The sequence below is a fragment of the Cupressus sempervirens genome, chromosome 7, assembly GCF_028749045.1.
Source record: "Cupressus sempervirens isolate cs-2001-9-10 chromosome 7, ASM2874904v1, whole genome shotgun sequence".
Taxonomy (NCBI): Eukaryota; Viridiplantae; Streptophyta; class Pinopsida; order Cupressales; family Cupressaceae; genus Cupressus; species Cupressus sempervirens.
The window spans coordinates 794,401,739-794,422,838 of record NC_143124.1 but is presented as its reverse complement, the minus strand read 5'-3'; the positions used below and the strand labels follow the sequence as shown (position 1 = coordinate 794,422,838).

Here is a 21,100-nt window from a genome sequence, read left to right as displayed (position 1 = left end):
AAGAAGAAGGAGAAAAAGAAGACTCAGACTCCTACCTGTTCCTATTGTCAGAAAGGATCTCATGATGAGGCACATTGTTTTCAGAAGAGATTTGATGGCTATGAGAAACAAATTGCAGATTTGCAAGCTCTTCTTCAGAAGAACACCTTTTCTTCTCCATCCTCTTCTACCTCACAGGGGTCTGCCTTTCAATCTTCTTCCACATCTTTGCCATCTACATCAGATCTTAGAAAGGGTCATACATTACAGGCTACAATTACATCTCCTTCACAGGTTCCTTGGATACTGGATTCAGGTTCTTCTCACCATATGACATCTTCTCAAGGTGTCTTCTCTACTCTTGAGGCTTCTCCTATTCCTCATATTCTCATGGGGAATAACACTACACTACCAGTCTGTGGAAAAGGTTCAGTTCACATCCAGGATGGTATATTCAATGATGTGTTGTATTTTCCATCTTTGTCTGCCAACCTTCTCTCAATTTCTTAGATTACACATAGTGGATCAGGGAAGATAGTTGAGTTCATTGCCGATTCAGTCTTCATTCGAGATCGTGCAACAGGAGGTCTTATTGCTACAGGGGCCATTGATCCTTCCACTCGTCTCTACACCTTCTCACACTTTGGTCCACCATCTCCATTGTTGGAGCACACTTCTCTTTTGCAGGAACATCATGTGGTGCAGTCAGGATACTTGAACCTTTGTATTGTTCTTGAGATCCCTATTTTGACTGCCACACCACATCTAGTTGAGGGCTTTTCTCCTCTATAGGATTGTTCTTTCGCTCTACCTGATCCTCTAGCTTCATTCATTAAGACTCCAGGAGCACTTGTTGTAGATACTATAGTGGACATTCATAATAGTGTCATCACACCTGCCTTGGGGATTCCCTTTCCGGTTCCTCATACATTCTCCTTCGGGCATCAGCTAGGCTTTCCAGTTTTGCCTCTCATTCAGGGATTCCCTTGTTATGCACCCTTGTTTCTTCCACATTGGAGTTGCATTGGTTCGATCCCTCCTTCACGGGCTCCTTTATTCTGGGGAGGCTTTCGTATCTCTCATGGGAGGGCTGGTTGTCCTTATGGTTTTTAGCGGGTCTCTTGACTCTTTTCCGATGGAAGTTGTCCTTGGGGGGATTGGTTGAGGCCTTCCTTCACTTCATGTTTTTTTTCTACATGTTGTTTTTATCTCTTTTTGGGGGAGGGTTTTTCCCACATGGTTTTCTCTCTTTCCCCATTTATAGAGGTTGCATTTTTTTTTACATTGTACATGGGTACTTGACATGGCCTCGTTGCCGGGAACCATTTTGCATTTTCTCTTAGTTTTTTGTGAGCTTAAGGCATTCCCTTAAGTTGCACTTAAGGGGGGCTGTTAGAGTAAATAATTAATTAATTATTAATTATTTATTCTATTTACTTAAGCTTACTTAGGTTAATGCATTAATTTTATATTTAGTAGTTAATAGTTGTAGTGATGAGTTGTTGACAACACGGGAGTTTGTTCCCTTCTAGCATGTTCCACCTTTTTGTGGAAGAGTGCTTGGTTGTCAACCTTACCTTCTACCTCCTTCCAGCTTGTTCTACAAGTTTCCTTGAGGCCTTTATAAGAGGTCTCTCTCTCATTGTAAATCCATCAATTCACATAGCAATTTAATTTTTCCTATTGTGAAATATTTTCTCTTGCTTTGTTTCCCTCAAGCTCTTGCTCCTTAGGTTTCTCTTCGGCAAGCTATTTGCACTGCAGGTGATCTTGGCGATTGTGGAGTTGGATTTCATCAACTCCTACACAACATACATACTCCCTTTTGCTTTGGGTAATTATGTCCTCATTGTTCCTCCGACCACACCACTTGTACAATAAACTCCCATTGATCTCCTTGCTCTGACAATCTCATGCAAAGTGACCCCACTTATTACATTATTAGCACTATATGATAGGACATCTCTCGATTCATACAATATTTGATTGTGATGTTTATTTCCATTACTACATGGAGTCTTTGTGTGTGAAGTGCACTTGGGCACATTTTGTCTTTAAATTATGTGGGCACTCCTTTATTGAATGACTCATCACTTGAAAATCTCACATAACATCACTCTAGGAATTTGGGACAATTACATTTAATGTGTCCTTCAATTTTGCACGCTGTACACCATAGCTTATTACTTTCTTTAATAGTCCCTTTCTCGGCCTTTAGTTCTTTCACCATTCTCATTATGTCTTGTTATAAGGCTTGGAGTGTTGTTGATTCATTGTCAATACTACCCTTGGTGCTATAGTCATCATGTGTCTTCCTCTTCCTTCGGGAAGATGTCTTGTTTTCACCCTTGGTGTCCTTCACTTGATTGTAGGCATCATCTTATGAGGGTGTAGGCATCATCGTACGAGGGTGTAGGCTTCACTTTCATCTTCTTGCATAGGGAGGGAGTCAACCTCCCTATGAGCCACCTCTTCTTTAATCTGTTGGCTAGTTGTTTCTCTAACTTGCCCAACAATTGTTTGGGCCTACAATTGTAAGCCTGGTAAATTCTTTTTTCTTAATTTGTTATTAATAAATTTCAGTGACAATCTCATTGTCATCTTAGAGCAATTTAAACATAGCCTCAACATCCTCTTGTGTATGTACCATGAGGCTATGTCCGAAGCATATAGTCTTGTTAACCAATCGATGGCTATACCACATAGCATTGTTGGAAATTCTCTAAGCCAATGGTCCTTGTCAAGCTGACCATTTTCTACCTAGATAGTCTTGCAAGTCTTCCAGTGCCCTGTATGCTGTTTCAACCAGTTTCTCATGAACTTTGACAGTTTCTGCCGATCCCCATTTGGACTTGTTAGAAGATTCATCATCTTTCTCACTTGCTTTCTCCCTTGTGCCTCGGAAATAGATGGGCTGTTCCAATCACTAATTTTTGGTGCTTTCCTTGCACTTGTGACCATGCATCTGTCCTCCACATGTTCACCTCCAACGTTCCCAACATCTCGGGTATTTTCTGGCATTGACTCGTACTTGTACTCCTTTTGTCTTAGGGTCTTCGGTTCAGATCCTCTAATGATGGGTCCTCCTAGATAGATAGATTCTCAATCCCATGCAATATGCCTGTCAATTCAAGATTTCCTTCTTCATACTTCTTGTCTGACAATTTGTACAGATGGTTCTCTTACTTGGTTGGTGAGGTATGTTTTGTCAAGGGGTGGTAAGTTTCTGTTAATTTCTTGTAATCTTTTTCTTCATTCTTGTTCTGCAATTCTTAAAGATTCCCTGATTACTTGGTCTTGACGACCTTGTGGTCTGCTCTTTCTTTTAGTGGGATCTAAGGGCATGAGTCATGCAACGCAGACCCAGCTGGTTTTAAGGCTACAATGCCAAATGTTTACTGCTATACCTAGTAAATTACATACGTGGAATAATAATATAGATTGCAATACCCACAAGATATAGGAGTCAGATATATCTTTATTCACTCATTAATTCATGGAGAGAAGAAGATCATAAATGGTCAGCCAAGGATTACAATTAATCTAGGTATGCGTTGCTACCATCCTTGGCAGTGCACAATGTATTCAAAGGACCTGTTTGTTTCCAAGAGAGACACAACCACCAACCAACCAACACCTACAACTAGCCTAGAGTGACAACCAATGGACAATTAACACATTGACGGATAACCAATATTATCAAACATAATAATAAGCATTGTATGCTTACTACAATAAAGCTCTACAAGGATTTGTTGGCTTCTGCCATGATGCCAACCTTTGGAAATGCTGCCATATTCCTGTTAACTCTGCTTAAACATCTGTATATTTTGTTTCTTGAATTGGTAAAATTTCTTATTGCAACTCATGCTGCTAAGAGCTACAATGTATCGATCTTCATCACATCATGCACACACAATAGTGGTAAGAAATTGTCCTGAATGCTGGAAAGCAGTCTATGTTTAATCCTAGTTATTCTGTCTGGGTTTGTTGACATATTATTATACTCACAGGAGTTACAATACATCCATTACTTGCCAGTTAACTGTAAAGTGGAATACTTCTATCATTTCTGTTCATTCATATTTGATGGGAACACAACCCAAGAACAGAATGGACACAACAGAAAAGGGAAATTGTATTAACTGAGAAAATAAGCTAGTAAAAACAGTACAGAGAAAATAAACTTCAAAACATGCCCTAAGGGCTTACAATAGCATAAATCTGGAGATAATTTCTCCTTTCAATACCTCCTCTCAAACTCCACTCCGAACTGCCGTTTACAATGCTAGAAATCTCCTTAAATAGACCCCGGAGGGTTAAGGATTAGGAGTACATTCTAGAAAATGCTAGTAGGCATCCACCGACAAAATAGAAGGTTCCAGAAGCTGCATTAGAAGTCAGTGCAAATCTAGAAGAATCTAGAAACGGTAACCGAATTTTTGGGAGGCATAACTTTTGAACCGTAGCTCCGATTGACGAACCGTTTACATTTTCGGAAAGCTCTCGAAGCGCTCTATAGCCCTATGGACAGCTTCGCTTGTCCCCCATTTTTTGGCCCTTTTCGAGGTCATTTAATGCCCCTAACCTGACTTTGAAGCATTCTTAGGAGGTCTCCAAAACTCGAAAAACTGCAATAACTTTCAAACCGTGGGGCCTTTTGACCTGATTCTTTTTCTGGAATGCTCTAAATCACAATTACATTCATCTGGCCAATTCACACCTTCTAGGTCACCAAAATGATGGCCAAATTGCATGCTCCTATTTTTTCGGAATTTTCTAGCACACTGATAGTTGAACTGTGAGAGTTGGAACCTTTATTTGACCCAAATGGGTATCCAAAAATGAAATCACATGAAACAAAAACTAAGTCTAAGTACATTTTTTTGGGTGACACAGGATTGCCCTTATACCTCTGGATGCTCTTGCATCAATATTTCCTTGCAGGAGATTGTTTACTCCAGGCATATTAGTCATTAGGCGATTATTTACCACAGTGAACTAAGAGGTCCACACTGAGTGAATTGGATTCAGCTGGTCTCTTTTTGAAACACAACTTTCTTCCAGTTAATGGTCCACTTTTTAAGCTTCTCTCGTGCATTGTCCACATCAGTGTGGATTTAAAGTCTCTTGAAGAGGAATTTTTATTTTTTCACAGAGGATATAAGAAGTAACTTTTCTACCTCAACCAACTTCTTTCTCCTCTTCTTTTGAAGTCATTCCATGACCTTCAATTTCAATTTGTGTAGCAATATCTTTTCAAAACAAGAGTTAACTCATTGTATGCATATTATTAATTAACTGCTGTAACTTGTAATAGCACTTATTTTATTTCTGTGTGTTTCAAGTTACTCTTTCAATAAATATGTATATGATATGAAGAGGCATGTCTCCCATAGAGACATTTCTCTTCTTAACTCGTATTAGTTATCACAAATGATATTTGCTCAATGTATTATCATGATTAAAAATACCTACCTACTTAATTATTTATTATCAATAATAATGCTCCATGATAATAATAGAGAGATAGATATCAAATGTTTAAGGCTGATAGGCCATTCAAACATTTGATTTCATTGATAAGAATCATCTGATCGAAGATACAATCATTATCAGTACCAATTTACAAAAAAGATATTGTTGCTCTCCCACAATTCATACACCTCTGTGCCTACATTTTGTGTAAGATTATTAAGGATTTACTTTTCATTTTTCTTACCTACATCCAGTATATCTCAATTTTGGTGCAGAAACTAGGTTAGGGAGGAGTTGCTATAACTACACCTAGCAAGGGGCCAAGAATAAAAATGGTATATAATTCATTTGAAACAAAACTTTATCTTAGCCAGCTTTCTCTTTCATCCCAGCTTATCTCTGGACAGGAGGGGCCAGAGTGACTCAGATAAAAGAATCTACCTTGTACTCCTGGCATGGTAATTCCCAAAGGTTGCACTGTGACATTAATTTAAACTAGGAAATGGAAAACCCAGCTGAACTAAAAACTCTGGTTTAGTTTTTCAATTCAGCTTTCAAATCTGTTGCTTTGAGTCAAATCTCTACATCTTATGGTGTGCAAACTGCCACCACAGCTGTAACTGTTTTGTTTGACATCCCTCTTCCCAATAGAGATGTGATGTCCCAACTGGGGAGTAAGTTTTAGTAAGGAATAAAGAATTAAATCGTCAAAGTTCTAACAATTTTACAGATATAAATATTGATAATAAATACACACACACATACATATATTAATATAATATTAAATAATTATGATAATACAAATATTAATTATAACAAACAAGATAAATAGTATTAATGTGATATACATATATTCGATATATCTAAAATATGTATAATAATATATATTATTTAATATAATTTAATGGTATGTTTAATATAAGACTACATAATATTATTCAAATTAATAATATAATATTATAATAGTCTTGTTAATATTAATTTATATAATTTATATATAATTAATATAATAATATAATATATAATTAATAATTACCTTATTAATATATTTAATACGAAAGGACACAACTCTTTGAATACACTCATATATATATATATATATATATATATATATATCAACTCATCAAATGAAAGGGGAATCATCAGAAAGAAATATTAAAAAAGCATACTAATAAAAAGGAGAGGTAAATTTAATGAATGACCAGAAGGGGTCATTACAATTGGTATTAGAGCAATGTTCCTGCCAGCCTGAGGGATGTGTGGAACACCAAGAAATGGAAGCCATGGGAGGTTGTCTGACAATCATATTTTTGTACAAATAATCATTTCATTGAAAAAACATTAGCAAATCCAAGGGAAGCAAGGCATGTGTAGTGACGGGAGCAGCTGAAAATTGAAAGGGATAAACAATATTCAATAATCAAAATTTAGCACGTCTACAGCTGTGCCCTCCAAATAAACTTTTCTGTCTGCATTTCCTGTCACTAGTCCTCATCCATTGGAACTTCTGGAACATCCCATCTATCTTCTTCGATTGTTTTATTGATAACAGAAACTGCAGATGGTAATGTTAATTAAGGAACACTAAAAATAGTTTCAAAATAACAACAAAAATAAAGTGCAGTAAGGTGAAACACAAAATGCGAGAGCAAAAAATGTACATTTTATCAACATTGATTATATTTAGCAACCACCCACCCCACAAAGTACTGTTGCAAAATGGATTTGAATGCCAAGAGCACTACCTACAATCCAACCAAACACGAATCAACTGGTACAAGCATTCAGTACAACATTGAAGTCTCTATAAATCCACTCGCTCAACTAAGTGGATTTCCACCCACAAAACTTATGGCCAAGAAGGTTTTTGTCTTTTGACTATAGAATGAGCCCGGTCCAATCTCCTAAATTAACAAGGATTTCATAAAATGTTCTACTTAAACAAGTGTGGAGAGCTCCCAGAATGCTGAAAATGCATCCAGAAAGTGCCATTGGACTCCATCACAATTTCTTGTATTCAATATCACTCAAAATTTCTTTCAAAAAGATAGCATTCTCTAAGAATCTGAACTTTCTGAGAATGTAGGAGAGGGTCATAACTGGAACACAACGCATTAAGCCTTTGGTAAATCTGTGATCAAGAACACTAGGCAGACTGTTTGCAGACACTGGCTTAAAGGATTGTGTATGAAAGAGGATGCGTGTCACTCGCTCACCATGTCGTTGAATTTAGAATGTAAAGTATCCATCCTTGTTGACATCTACGGGTGAAATTCATGTTAATAATTGTCATCAAGATGTCTAGACATGGCACCAGTTTTTGACAAAGCATGTACGTGTCTGGAATATCAAGCTAGAGGAATAGGAAAATCAAATGCATATGAGCAGTTGAAGGAAGTCAAAAGTTGCACACCAATGGAAATAAACCCTACAAAGAGAGTGGAGTGGAATTATTGAGGATGATGTATACCCCTAACCGTGGATATATCTAGAAACTTTGACTATATTGCACCTCCATCAATCATAAATACAATTTTGCTCATGGCAATGATCAGAAATAAGTTGTTCTAAATCACAGAAAATGCTAAAACGCACAAGGCAATATTAAGATCATTTTCCTTGATTCTCTATTTTGACAAAGTTGTCATCGCAAAGTGGTAATAAAATTAAGTGCCATGTCAAATGAAGGAAGTACTAAGGAAGGCTACGTTGCAACCTTTGACTAAGGAGTACATATGGAAGAATTATAATCTAGTTTCAAAAATGAAGTTATATATTAGGTACGTAGTTGGGGAGACCCACCTCAATATGAGCAGGCTAATAAATATGAAAACTTAATGTAAGACAATGAAGGTAAAGGCGATCCATCACTTCATAAGAAAAGTGAAAGAGGAGAGTGGACGTAAATGTATGCAATGAACAATTTAAAAGAATAAACGGTGAATACTTTCAGTAAGAAAGGTAAGTATGTCTTATTTAATTGAATGAGCATTAAATCAAAAAAATAATTTTTATAAAGATACGTAAATGTTCATTGTTATTATTAGTATTATTATTATTTTTATTAGAAATATTATTCTGAGATTCAAATATAATGATTAATATTGTATTTGAATGAGATTAGAATAATGAAAACAACGCTATCATCATAACTAGTATTATTATTATCGGATATTTAAAAGGGAAGTCTAATCATGATTAATAATATTTTGTGGATAAGTAGATAAATATTTTTGTGTTAATATGTAATGGATAGGGAGTGTACACAGGGTGAGGAGCAAATCGGTCGCGTTGGGGCGCGAGAATCCCAATATGTATTAAAAATCTGAGGGAGCCCCAAGTTGAGTGTGTCCAAAGTCATAGCTGCAATAAATCTTCCATCCATGTGAAAAGTAATTATGTTCCTAGTGGGTAGGGAGTGTGCACAAGGGGAGGAGTAAATTGGTCGTGTTGGGGCAAAATGAATCCCAATATGGACTAAGGTCTGAGGGAGCCCCAAGCTGAGTGTGTCCAAACTCAGAGCCGTAGTAAATCTTCCATCCACGTCAAAAATTAAGTATGTTCCTAGTGGGTAGGGAGTGTGCAGAAGGGGAGGAGTAAATCGGTCATGTTGGGGTGCGAGAATCCCAATATGGATTAAAAATCTCAGGGAGCCCCAAGCTGAGCGTGTCCAAACTCAGAGCCGCAGTAAATATTCCATCCACCATGGAGTGATACACCCCATTATAGTACTAGCTATAGAAAATATACATTTCCAATCTAACTTTTGATTTTTAGATAGGGGAAAGGAGCATGACATTCATGATCAAGGTGGTAAAACATTTCCTTACCTTTTTTTCTTATTTCAATTTGTAAGCAAGGTTTTAACATGTATACTATGTGTCTACATTGTGTCTTAATGCATCAATATGTTTGCTTTGTGTCTTCCTGCATTCATGTGTCTACATCGTGTTTGCATTGTGCCTTCATGCATTAATGTGTCTACTTTGTGTCTTTATACATATGTTCTTGTAAATGCTAACATGTTTACTTTGCAAGTATCTAACACATATGTAGGAAAGAGAATGAATCCAGACTATTCGACCGGGGAGGAATGTAGGACCAAATCAATTGCTTGAGGACAAGCAAATTCGAGCGGGGAGGACTGTGATGTCCCAACTTGGGAGTAAGTTTTAGTAAGGAATAAAGAATTAAATTGTCAAAGTTCTAACAATTATATATATATAAATATTGATAATAAATACACACACACACACACACACACACATATATATAATAATAATATTAAATTATTATGATAATACAAATATTAATTATAAGAAACAAAATAAATAGTATTAATGTGATGTATATATATTTGATATATCTAAAATATGTATAATAATATATGATTATTTAATATAATTTAATGGTATGTTTAATATAAGACTACATAATATTATTTAAATTAATAATATAATATTATGATAGTCTTATTAATATTAATTTATGTAATTTATATATAATTAATATAATAATATAATATATAATTAATAATTACCTTATTAATATATTTAATACAAAAGGACACAAATCTTTGAATACACTCATATATATATATATATATATATATATATATATATATATGTATCAACGCATCAAATGAAAGGGGAATCATCAGAAAGAAATATTTAAAAAGCATACTAATAAAAAAGAGGTAAATTTAATGAATGACCAGAAGGGGTCATTACAAGAGACCCCATCACCACTTTAGCTGCACTTTCTATATAAACTATCATTTGGTATTTTATGTTAATTGCATATTTTCATTTATTAGAAGGAAACATGAAAGAGAATTGAAATCGTATTGTCCAAAGCTACCCAAAGTCATAAATGGGTCTCGAAGAAAATTAAAGTAGATAAGTACTAGCCAAGAAATAAGTATTGAATGGGTTTTCTATGTGCTCATCATTATTTAATGTTTATGCTAAGACTAATGTAATGGAACATTAATCTTATTTCTTTTGGGTTCTCTCATCATTTGGGTGTCATACAATTTGTCATGAGCTTACCTTCTGCTGTTAGGTTTCCATTAATAAGTGTAGTTTACAATGCTTTGAATAATGAGTTATAGCTGTGAGCTTTAGCAGGTTCTGTAATCTGCCATATCATTCATTGTAGGAATCTAATTTTCTACATATGTGACACAGGAGAAGTTGCTGATGGTCAAAATGAACACAAAGCAGGTTTAGATGTTGGAAAAAGATCTTATACATTATTGCAAGGTCATGCTGGACCTGTTTATGCAGCCAACTTCAGTCCGGAAGGGGAATACATCTTATCTGCATCAGCAGATAATACAGGTTTAATTTATCTTAACATTGGTTAGTTTTGTTACACCATTTTTTTAGCAATGGGAGTGTTCTGTGCTTTTCTGGACTTCAATAAATGGGTTTTTTTGTGCTGATTTAATTTCTGTTACAGTTCGATTATGGAGTTCCAAGCTGAATGCAAACCTTGTCTGCTACAAAGGACACAATTATGCTGTATGGGATGTTCAGGTATGAAAACTTTAAAATTATTTTTTACATTTTATCTTGCAGTTAGGGCAAAAATGAGATGGATGCTGACTGCAATTATTGTTCAGTTTTCACTGGCTGTACTCTACTTCCAGGGCAGCATAAACACATACCATTTTAAGATAATGCTCTCTGAAAAACTTAAAGAATTCCTGGCATGACAGAGTAACTTGTAGACATAGTAAATTTCAATGAGAAAAAATTGGTCCTTTAAATAGATATCCTTTCATATTCAACTACATTATATATACCTTCCTATTCTGTGGTTCTCAATTTGGTACCATCCTGATTTGCCTTTTCAATGTGACACAAAATGGAAGAGTGTGTATGATAGGACCATATTCAAACTGGGGAAGCTTTTTGTGTCTAAAACAAACCTAGTCTGATATTATGCAATACAAACATACTTAAAATAAAAACTTATCTCTTTGGTTCTTAGGCTAGGGAACCTGGAAAATGATTGACATACACTAATGCTCAAAGCAAGATGTTATGTGTTTTGACCTAAGTTACCATTTCGCTCAAAAACCAAGAAATTCGACATTCAATTCTCACAAATTCGATGTCAGTTCAAAATCGTTACAAATTCACTTGTTACTGTTGTCCGACAAATTGAGTAGTTAGATGGTTACTCGTGCGGGCACGGTTGTGTTGCTTCATTGGCACCGTGTCGGATATTATAAATGTGGCATATACTTATGTAATTGGCATCATTGTATTGAACATTATTGTTATGTACAGAAGCATTTGATGAATGAATAATATTTTACATTGTTAAGTTATAAGTTTCTTTCCTGTTCACCTACAAGCTGAACATTTGGCACCGTTGCCATTCTCCATATGAGAATTCCCTGTAAATTCGTAGTTTCCAACCTTGGTCAAATTCGGAGGAATTTTGAACGAATTTGGTTGCCGTTAGCGGAGCCCGGGAGGAATGTGAAATGAATTTGGGCGAATTTCGAGGTCACGTCATCGTATTAACTTGTCAACTTAGTTTTAGGTAGCGATTTACATATTAAAACCTAAAATGACACCGTTTGGGATTTTTCCATATTGTGACCCATGTTTGGCAGCGACAGTTGAGGATTTTTGGCAGTGGTAGTCTAGATGTGTATGTTTGCTATTGGCTTGGTCTGTTCCCCATTGGAAGGAGCTCGTCCCTGTTATTGGCTTGGTTTGGATATTATTTGTGACTTTTTTATGATAGATTGATATTTGATCACATATGAGTCTATGATTGATTATTGATTAGTATTGTTGACATTGGTGTTTTCAAGTTTTTGAACCGAAACATTCATATGGTGGTGTATTTTGACATTTTGTCGTGCCATTCAAACAAAATCATCAGTATATGTGGTGGTGTATTTTGCTAAATTGCTTTATATTAGCATAGTGGTGTATGAACTTATTTGTTGCAACTTAATCTTACATATATATTTAATTATTTTAATTTTATTTTTTTTGTACGGACGAACCCAAACCCTACCCAAATTTTTTTTGAGTGAGTTTCGAATCCACATCTGAATTGGCAACTTAGGTTTTGACACAAAATTATTTAGAACTTGAAAAAAATTAAAGATTTACTTAGCTTTGATGGCTAAATCTTCATTGTGCCAGTGAGTTCTAATCTATTGGTGTAGGTCTTACTTTCAAAACACGATGACAGTAGATTGGAGGAGAAAAATCAAAATGTTGTTCTTGGTATTTTGTGAAATGAATTGCAAATATAAGAAACCCTTACATTAGGGTGAATGGAGTCATTGGGAGGCTCTATGTGAGGGTCGTCTTGGGTATGCGTCGAGTATGCCTAGGGTGTTTTCCTTGGGTGCTTGTGTCCCTTGTTTGTCCTTCTATGAAGGACCCATTAGGGACTTGGGCATACTTGAAGTAAATTTGTATTGAATTGAAACCCAGTTCGCACCCACATGTGAACAAGGGGTGAAGGATCCACAAAGAACTTGGTTGCCTAGGTGGTACCTTGGATGCACTCATGAGAAAACCTAGATGTGGATTGTTACTCTGACCACACCTGTGTGAATTGTGGACAAAATTCAAGGACCTGATAACATAGTTGAAAACTCTACATTCATTCTTTGAATGGAACGTTATTGTCTATGTTTGTGCAGCTCAAATGCCATAATTATTCTTATAGTTAGTGGCTTGCACTAGGTGATGTAGACATAAGTATGCAATATTTATTAAAAGCATATTAAACTTGTTTGCACTTATTCCTTTTTGTCTTGAAGGACTTGTGATTGTATTTGAATTAGTAGGCATGCCTCTGTTGTTAAAAGCTACCATGATACTAAATTTTGTTGCTTTCAGTTGTTGGAGTATTGACTACATTGCTAGGATATACCATCTGCCAAAAATCCTACATAGGAGACAAATATTTCATTAAGTAATGGATTTGTATTGGAGATGATAAAACCTTGCTAGTTTAGGATTCTCTAAGAATGAAGCTGATCCCAATCTCTATTATAAAAGGGATAAAGATGATATGATAATTTTGATACTATATGTTGATGATTTACTAATAACAAGTGATGATCATCTTATAGATCAATGTAGGAAAGATCTAATCAGAGAATTTGATATGAAAGTATTATGACTCCTTCATTACTTCTAGGATTGGAAATATGATAGAACTCCGACAACATCATACTTAATCAAGGAAAGTATACATAGACATCTTGAAGAGATTTGGAATGTGGAACTGCAGACCTATGTCTTCTCCAATGGAGACTAATCTACACAAACTTAAGGAAGCAGCAGTAGATTCACCCTCCATAGATTCTACTATTTAAAGATAGATGATTGGTTCTCTTATGTACTTGGTAAATACAAGACCTGATATTTACTATGCTATTAATGCCTTAAGTCAATTTATGTGTGAGCCAAAGGAGATTCACCTAGTTGTAGTCAAACACATTATGAGATACAAGGCACTCTTAACCTTGAGCTTAAGTATAAGAAAGTTGACTTAAACTTACATGGATTCACAGACTCAGATTTGGGTGGAAGTGTTACTGTTAGGAAAAGCACTTCAGGATGTTTCAGTTTAAGGTTAGCAATGATATCATGGATATGCAGAAAGCAGTCATCAGTAGCACAAATTTCTACAGAAGCTGAATACATTGCAGTTGCAATGGCTTTTCAGTAAGTAGTTTGTTTTAGAAAGTTACTTGTGGGATTATTTGATCTACCCATGAATCCCACTATCATTCACTATGATAATTAGAGTTTCATCAAATTTCCTATGAATCCAATTTTTCATGATAGATCCAAGTTTTTTGAAATTCCTTACCATTATGTAAGAGATATGGTAGACATGAAAACTGTCAAGTTAGAATATGTTTACACTGCAGATCAGATAGCAAATATTCTTACCAAACCTCTCTCTCAACTGAAGATAGATAACTTCAGAAAAAGACTTGGTATGGTTGAATTATAATACATTTGTATTCTTTAATTACTAATGAAATAATTTTGTGTTAAAATTATTATTGTTAGGCTAGTGACTATTATGGGCTTCACCATTTGTTTTCATTATCTAAGAGGTGACAATCTCTGAGATAATGAACACTTGTATAAAAGACATTATGAGAGATGACGACCTCTAAGATAATGTACTGAACAATAGAGAACTAGTGCCAAATCTGGATGAGCAAGACCACATTGTGATGTACACATTTCTATGCCTATGAGTCACAACTTGGATAAAGGAAGAATTTAATCGTTCTCTAGATTTTGTCCAGTGCACCAGCAGATCTTAACTCAGGATCATATTGTGATATAGGCCTTTTAGTACCTATGAGTCATAACTTAGATAAAGGAAGAATTTAATCACTCTCCAAATTTTATCTTGTGTATTTGCATTCATGCAATACTGTTATCACAAGACTAGGTGATAAGTCATATTATAGGTATAGTAATATGACAAAGTATCATGTGTTCAATGATACCATATGCTTAGAAGATTCAGATAGATATAGAATCTCAATCTATGCTTATTTATCATAATTGATGGGCTAGATATGTTATCTCTCTGTATGATTATCAAGTTAAGAGGGATTGTTAATCCTTGAATAACTTTGATAATATACTTATTAGTTTCTTTAGATCGAAAGATCTGTTTAAGCATGTTATATCCCTAAACTGAATTAGCCTTAAATAAATTAATGTCTTCATATGCATTAGCATCTATTTGGGAACATTAAACTAATGTTTGGTTGCCTAATTGTAGTTAGGTAATTACTAACTATTAGTCATCAAATAGGGGTGCCGATTTTGAAGGGCAATTTATTTTGCAAAGGGGCCAACCTAGACAGAGTCATGTCCGTTCTTAGTACACGCCCCTTGGTTAGACTATAAATAAGGGGTTTGAATGTGGATAGAAGACACACATTCAATAGACAAGTTTGCACTTCTAGCATATCTACCTTGGGCGATTTATAGTAGGGATATAAAACAATTTTCAGAATAATATACTATTCTCCAAAGCAATTAATATTCTGTCCTGAGTATTCTGAGGACCATTAGCAGCAAAAAGAAGGTATTTCATCAGTAATATTTTATTAGAATTTGCAGAAAACTTACAATAATGGCCTCCTGAACGTCAAAATGCATGATATTTACCAATTATTTTGAGTAATGGTATCCTGAACCTCAAGTTGCATGATATTTACCAAGTACTTTGAGTAATGGCCTCCTAAACATCCAGCTGCATGACATTCACCAAATACTCAAATTGTCCATAAGATATGTGCACACATATCCTCAATGATACTTACCATAAGAACATTATATTTGTGGTTTGTTTAAGGAAATTAATCCACCATGCAAGATATAAACTATCATGATCTGCTTAGGCATCATAAGATATCCATCATAATAGAAGATTAAGTTATTGCAAGATCGTCACCTTTCAATAAAATCTATAAATACAAGTGATAATCATTTGGAAGTCATCACTTCCTCATAATGTACACAATGGGCAGGCCCATTAAAATCATGTAGTCACATACATGGATTTTCAGACTCCCTCTGAATATCAGTCTTACGGTTCCTCATCCAATGTCGCTTTTGATTAAGTGTCAAACTCCCTCTAAACCTGATATCAGTCTTCCTTTTCTTGCAAGAGCATCCTCAGAGAGAAAGGGAAAGGTCAATACAAATAGCTCTTATAGTATGTATATAAAGGCAAATAAGAGAGAGACTATAGTTAGTACATAAATGAAATACTTAGGGATAATAAATAATTATCTGCACATCATGATCCTTGATACAAGTTTCTTTGAATCTTTTACTCAAATCTGCATAAGATATCATATCAAGGAGCTTACACATTTCCCATTTCTTTAGTATTCTTCACTAGGTTCTAGGACAAACCCTAAATTTGCAATTCGTTGCTCTTTACTCTCCACTCTTTGTCCCGATACCATGCGAGAGTAGTTGCAAGTAGACGGTTGCTGACAGATCATACTTCTCCCCAAAAATCCTTTCGATACAAAGTAGGTAGGATATGATTCACCCACCACATTTGATGGAATTCCTGAGCACGTCTCGTATATATTCATGAGCCAATAAAGGAATGCCAGCTGTTTTAAACTTCCTTTCAAGTTGTTTTGTCTATCAGTCAGATCCTTCCATCCAATGATCGACAAGTATGTATATGCTGGTAATATGTGTTTCTTATATTCATTGTTTATCAATGAGAAATCGTTCTTTTAAAATATGATTTTTCCTCCCCATATTAATGAGTTGGTCTTGTGTTGAATGCTTCTATATATTAATTTATTTAAACTCTGCTTTTCCTTTGATCCACGTTGTCATTTGATGTCATCCCATGGGTGATCTATGCTATTATTTTCCCCACATAGGATTGTGCCTTTATATTACACTCTCAACCTGTTCTCATATTCTTTGCAATATGGGTTGACTTCTCTGTATTTTCAATGCTATGCCTGAGAATTGACTTGTCTAGACTTGTCTTATATCTTTGTGCTGGGTGTCCTTCTTCTCACAGTGTCTGTTCAAACTATCTTTGTTTTTATTGAGTCCGCTAGATACAATAGTGCTGACGTGTGTGGGGATGAGCTCATTATGAGGCATCAATTATATGAATCTTCTTAATAACTATCTTACTGTGCATGCTGATATGGATGCCACATTAGTTGTCTTATGTGGCCCTCTTTTTGATGATCAACGTTGTTCTCTTTTGATTCTATATCTTCCTCTGCTAGCTACTCTTTATCGATTCTAATGGCTATGTTTTCCTATGCACGGGATATTTTGCAAGTGAAAAACAAATTTCTTAAAGCTGCCTAGAAAATTATAATCTGTCATTTTCATCTCCTTTTTTACATTCACAGCCTAGCTCTGATACCATGTTGATGAAGTAGGATTGCTGTAAATTGTATGAAATGACAATTCAATATTGATAAACACTGAACAATGATTTATATTTCTGAATATGGTATTTGAAGTCACTGAACTCCAAAGGGCAGAACATGTATTGATTTTGGTGTATTTCCTTGGGATCGGATCTGCATTATAAAAAGATATGAATAGACATATCCATAAGCAGACATGTCTCCACAAGGTGGAGACATGCCCGTTCATGGGTATGTCTCATGAAATGGTACCCCTTAATGCCCAATCTCTAATTCGGTCTCAACCCTTAACAACTACAAATGAATTCCTTAATAGTACTAGTGTGTGTATAATTAGCCGATAGGCTTTCTCACCCAGCAATGTGTTGCCAGATCATTTCATGCTTCCAATCGGTATTCTACTTCGTGGCCCTGGTTTCCTGCCTCCAACAACTCCATGACATTGAGCTGGTTGTAGATGGGTCTCGGGTTTGATGGACAGCGAGCTGCCCTGCCACCGCGCTGCTTACAAAGGTCTGGCCAGTGTGCAGAGGAGGGAGGCCACTAAGCTGCTTGATACTACTGTTCCTTGACATGTTGGCATCTTCGACGAGCAAGGGTAAGGACAAAATGACTACATTCGGCTGCCAGAAGTGTGGCTTTGTCGATAAATTCACCGCCGAGCTGCTCAGAATAGAGATTAGGGTATCAAAGTGTCAATGAATGTTTTGGTTGTGGATTCGCCTTGTATAGGGAACACTTGGGTCATGGCGGTGAAGGTGAAGCAAGTTGATGATGAATCCTAACAATTGAGTGAGAATTATATGAAATCAAATAATTTGCAGCTAAATTGGGAGGCATTTCAGACAAATCACCAATGGCCTCTCTTAAATTGGATGATTTAAATGGAATTTGTAGCAAATCAGGAATTCAGATGTTTTGACTGTCGTCAGGTATGCATTAATTTTATTAAGTGCTCTTGTGGATGTGGGGAGTAGAACTCCTCAAGGGCATTTTGATCGTCAGATTTGGGCGAATTTGTAGTATTAAATTTGTGTTAAAATGGGCAAATTATTAGGGTTTGCGAGAGCACGCCTAAAGTGATGTATTCATTGAAGTTAGGTTAAATGAAAACTGTCTTAAGCCTCTCTGCTTAAGATTATAGAGGGCTGGATTCTGTGCTTCGTGTTTGGATGTTTTGTTCATGGGCTAATTTTCCACTCAATGTAAATAGCTGATTGGAATGGCAGTGGCCAGACAACCGTAGGGCAGGGTCCACAGATGAAGAGCTTTTTGTGCGCTTTGTCTACTATTTCTTTGCCCAATTTAAATCGTAAGTCTAACAGTCATTCATTACTAGCATTGTACTATTATCTTGTTGTTCATAATATGTGGTTTGCTTGGTTATATTATTGGATTTCTGGTATCCTGAATTTCAATCATATTAATTTGCATGTTAAGAAATTCCTTAGATAATTTGTGTACCACTACAAACTATAGTTCTTTATTGAGTTCCCCATATGATCCGGTCGTTAAATGTGTCAATAATAGCTCTTTGAGCATAAAATTAAGGGTTTTTAATACCATCAGGGCTGGAGTTCTGTATGTAGGGTTTTAGTCAACATCATTTGGCTTTTCTATTGAGTTTGGATTGGTAATAGTTCTGTTGAAGTTAAGGTTTGGTTCAAATCTGCTGTTGGATATTTTCTTACCACAAAACTGATGGCTTATACTTTAAGACTAAAGCTTATAGTGTTTTCATGAGGATTCTTTAAACTGTTTTGAGGAACATTTACTGACAAGATCTGATTGGAAAGTGGCAATTAAGCCTCGTTTGGTACTTACAGATTTCCCTATGCTAGATCCCTTGGGATTAAGGATGCTCTTATTTTCAGCAATTGAATTCCTCATGGAGATCAACTCCATGTCATGTACCATTCTTGAATGTCCAAATGAAGCATAATTTGGGGTTTACTAACCCCTAAATGTTGTGTAGTATAACAACCTTCAAATACAGGGTCTGTTTTGAAATTTAGACTCTAGAGCGAATTAGGGTGGGGTATTCTTGTATGATGCAGCAAGATATCTTTTTGAATGGAGTTTTGCAATAAGCATGGTCTATTTGATGTTTTGGGACCATTTTAACAGATATGGGAATGGGTGTTCTTGAATTGTATGTTTGATGTAACAAATGTTTCTTTGTAAAGATTTAAAAAACTTTGTAGTGAATTTTCTTGTATGGTACATGCACATATATCATATATGTTTATATTAAGCATTGTCTGGTAGATATAATTTAACTATGGTTTACAAGCAACGCTTATTTGATGCTACAGAGCATCTTTATTGAATTAGCATCTTCTTCCATATCAAGATAGCATTTTACCAGTGATTTACCTAAGGATTGTATGTTTTGGAAGGACATTCTGAAATAACCCTTGGTGTTGCCTGATTGCTTACTCAGTTTCTCCTTGGTGTGTAAGCTAAGTAGGCATCATTCTTATAGAACAATCATTGTTTGGCCCTTTGAATCTCTTGTTGTTTAATTGTCTATTAGTTAATTTCATGCTGCCAACAAGTGATCTGTGAAAGTTGGCATTATGAAATTAGTTTTGTCTTGTGCTCTTTCAATTCTCTGTTCCTAAACTTGTTTTTAAATTTTTTTATTAGTTCAGTTCATGTCGACTGAGTGATACGGGGAAGCGAGTAACCATTCTCTCGCATTTTGAGATTGGTATTGTATTTTGCTTTTTCAATTCTGTTCAACCTTAATCCGTAGTTTAACAGGATTTTATTACCAATATTGTAAATGGTAGAAGGGAGTTGTAGTTTTTGTAGTTGGATACAGATTACAATCGAAAGTTTGGAAGAAGCTGACAATATCATTCTGTGTAAGTCCTGAGGTATTATCAAATGTCATTAAAATGCAATTTAATTTCTTGAACCATCAAAAGGATATTAATTGTCCAGACTTCATTTTAGTTGTCAGTTGAGGGAAACTGTTTTGCAATCGAATGGGTCTTACTGTTCTTACTAGATTTGCCCAAGAATCATGTCAGATTTTAGTTCTTTGGTTGTACACCTAATTGTCTAAATTGAAATAAAATGAAACAAGGGGAGCCTTTTTCGACAAGAGGGAGTCGTAGTTAAGCAAATGGGGTATTTGGAAATTTGGATTAGAGATTCATAGCTTTTAAGTTTTCTGGTGGTGTTGTTGATGGGAAGAAGCTAATCAGAAATGCTCTGAAGTATTTATTTGTGGTTGGAGGTGGGGCTGTATCATATTTCTCTCATCAGCTATACCATTGCTCCAGAATTGCTCCAAGCTGTGGCGTGAGGTGGGCTTTCTCCTGTGAGCTGCAGTACCATTCAATCACGATGATAAACTTATTTTGACCTCAGTGTCTGTTTGGGGTGTGTTGTTTCTGTGCTGGTTGAATGACTTCTCTAAGGTGTTATTTATCCATTACAAAAATGTTGTACAGGGCCTGACTTAATTATTTCTGTCTTGTTATGTCATGTTCCGCTTGTTCCCCTCTACAACAGGGCAACTTGGTTTTCCAATCCAGTTTGTTTAAGTCTGGACATATTAATTGAGGGCACACTTTCATATATTGTTACGAGAAAGCATTTACCACCGTTTTTGTGCTCTGTGAAAGAGCTAATTATCTTTCATATGCCAAGCCACAATACTTCTACTCTATTCTGATG

The 21,100-nt window shown here is 35.6% G+C and overlaps 1 protein-coding gene across 2 annotated transcripts in view; it reads left to right on the top strand.

The window, feature by feature from the left end:
* Positions 1-21,100, top strand: part of TAF5 (TBP-associated factor 5) — a 195,178-nt gene that overhangs the window by 162,734 nt on the left and 11,344 nt on the right. Inside the window, exons 13-14 of one of the 2 annotated variants that reach the window (XM_089793024.1) lie at positions 10,647-10,799; positions 10,921-10,997. In XM_089793024.1, the coding sequence (XP_089649150.1) occupies positions 10,647-10,799; positions 10,921-10,997 (230 nt within the window). Of the gene's footprint in view, positions 1-10,646; positions 10,821-10,920; positions 10,998-21,100 lie in introns of both variants that reach the window. The other variant, XM_089793023.1, reaches the window with a different exon arrangement.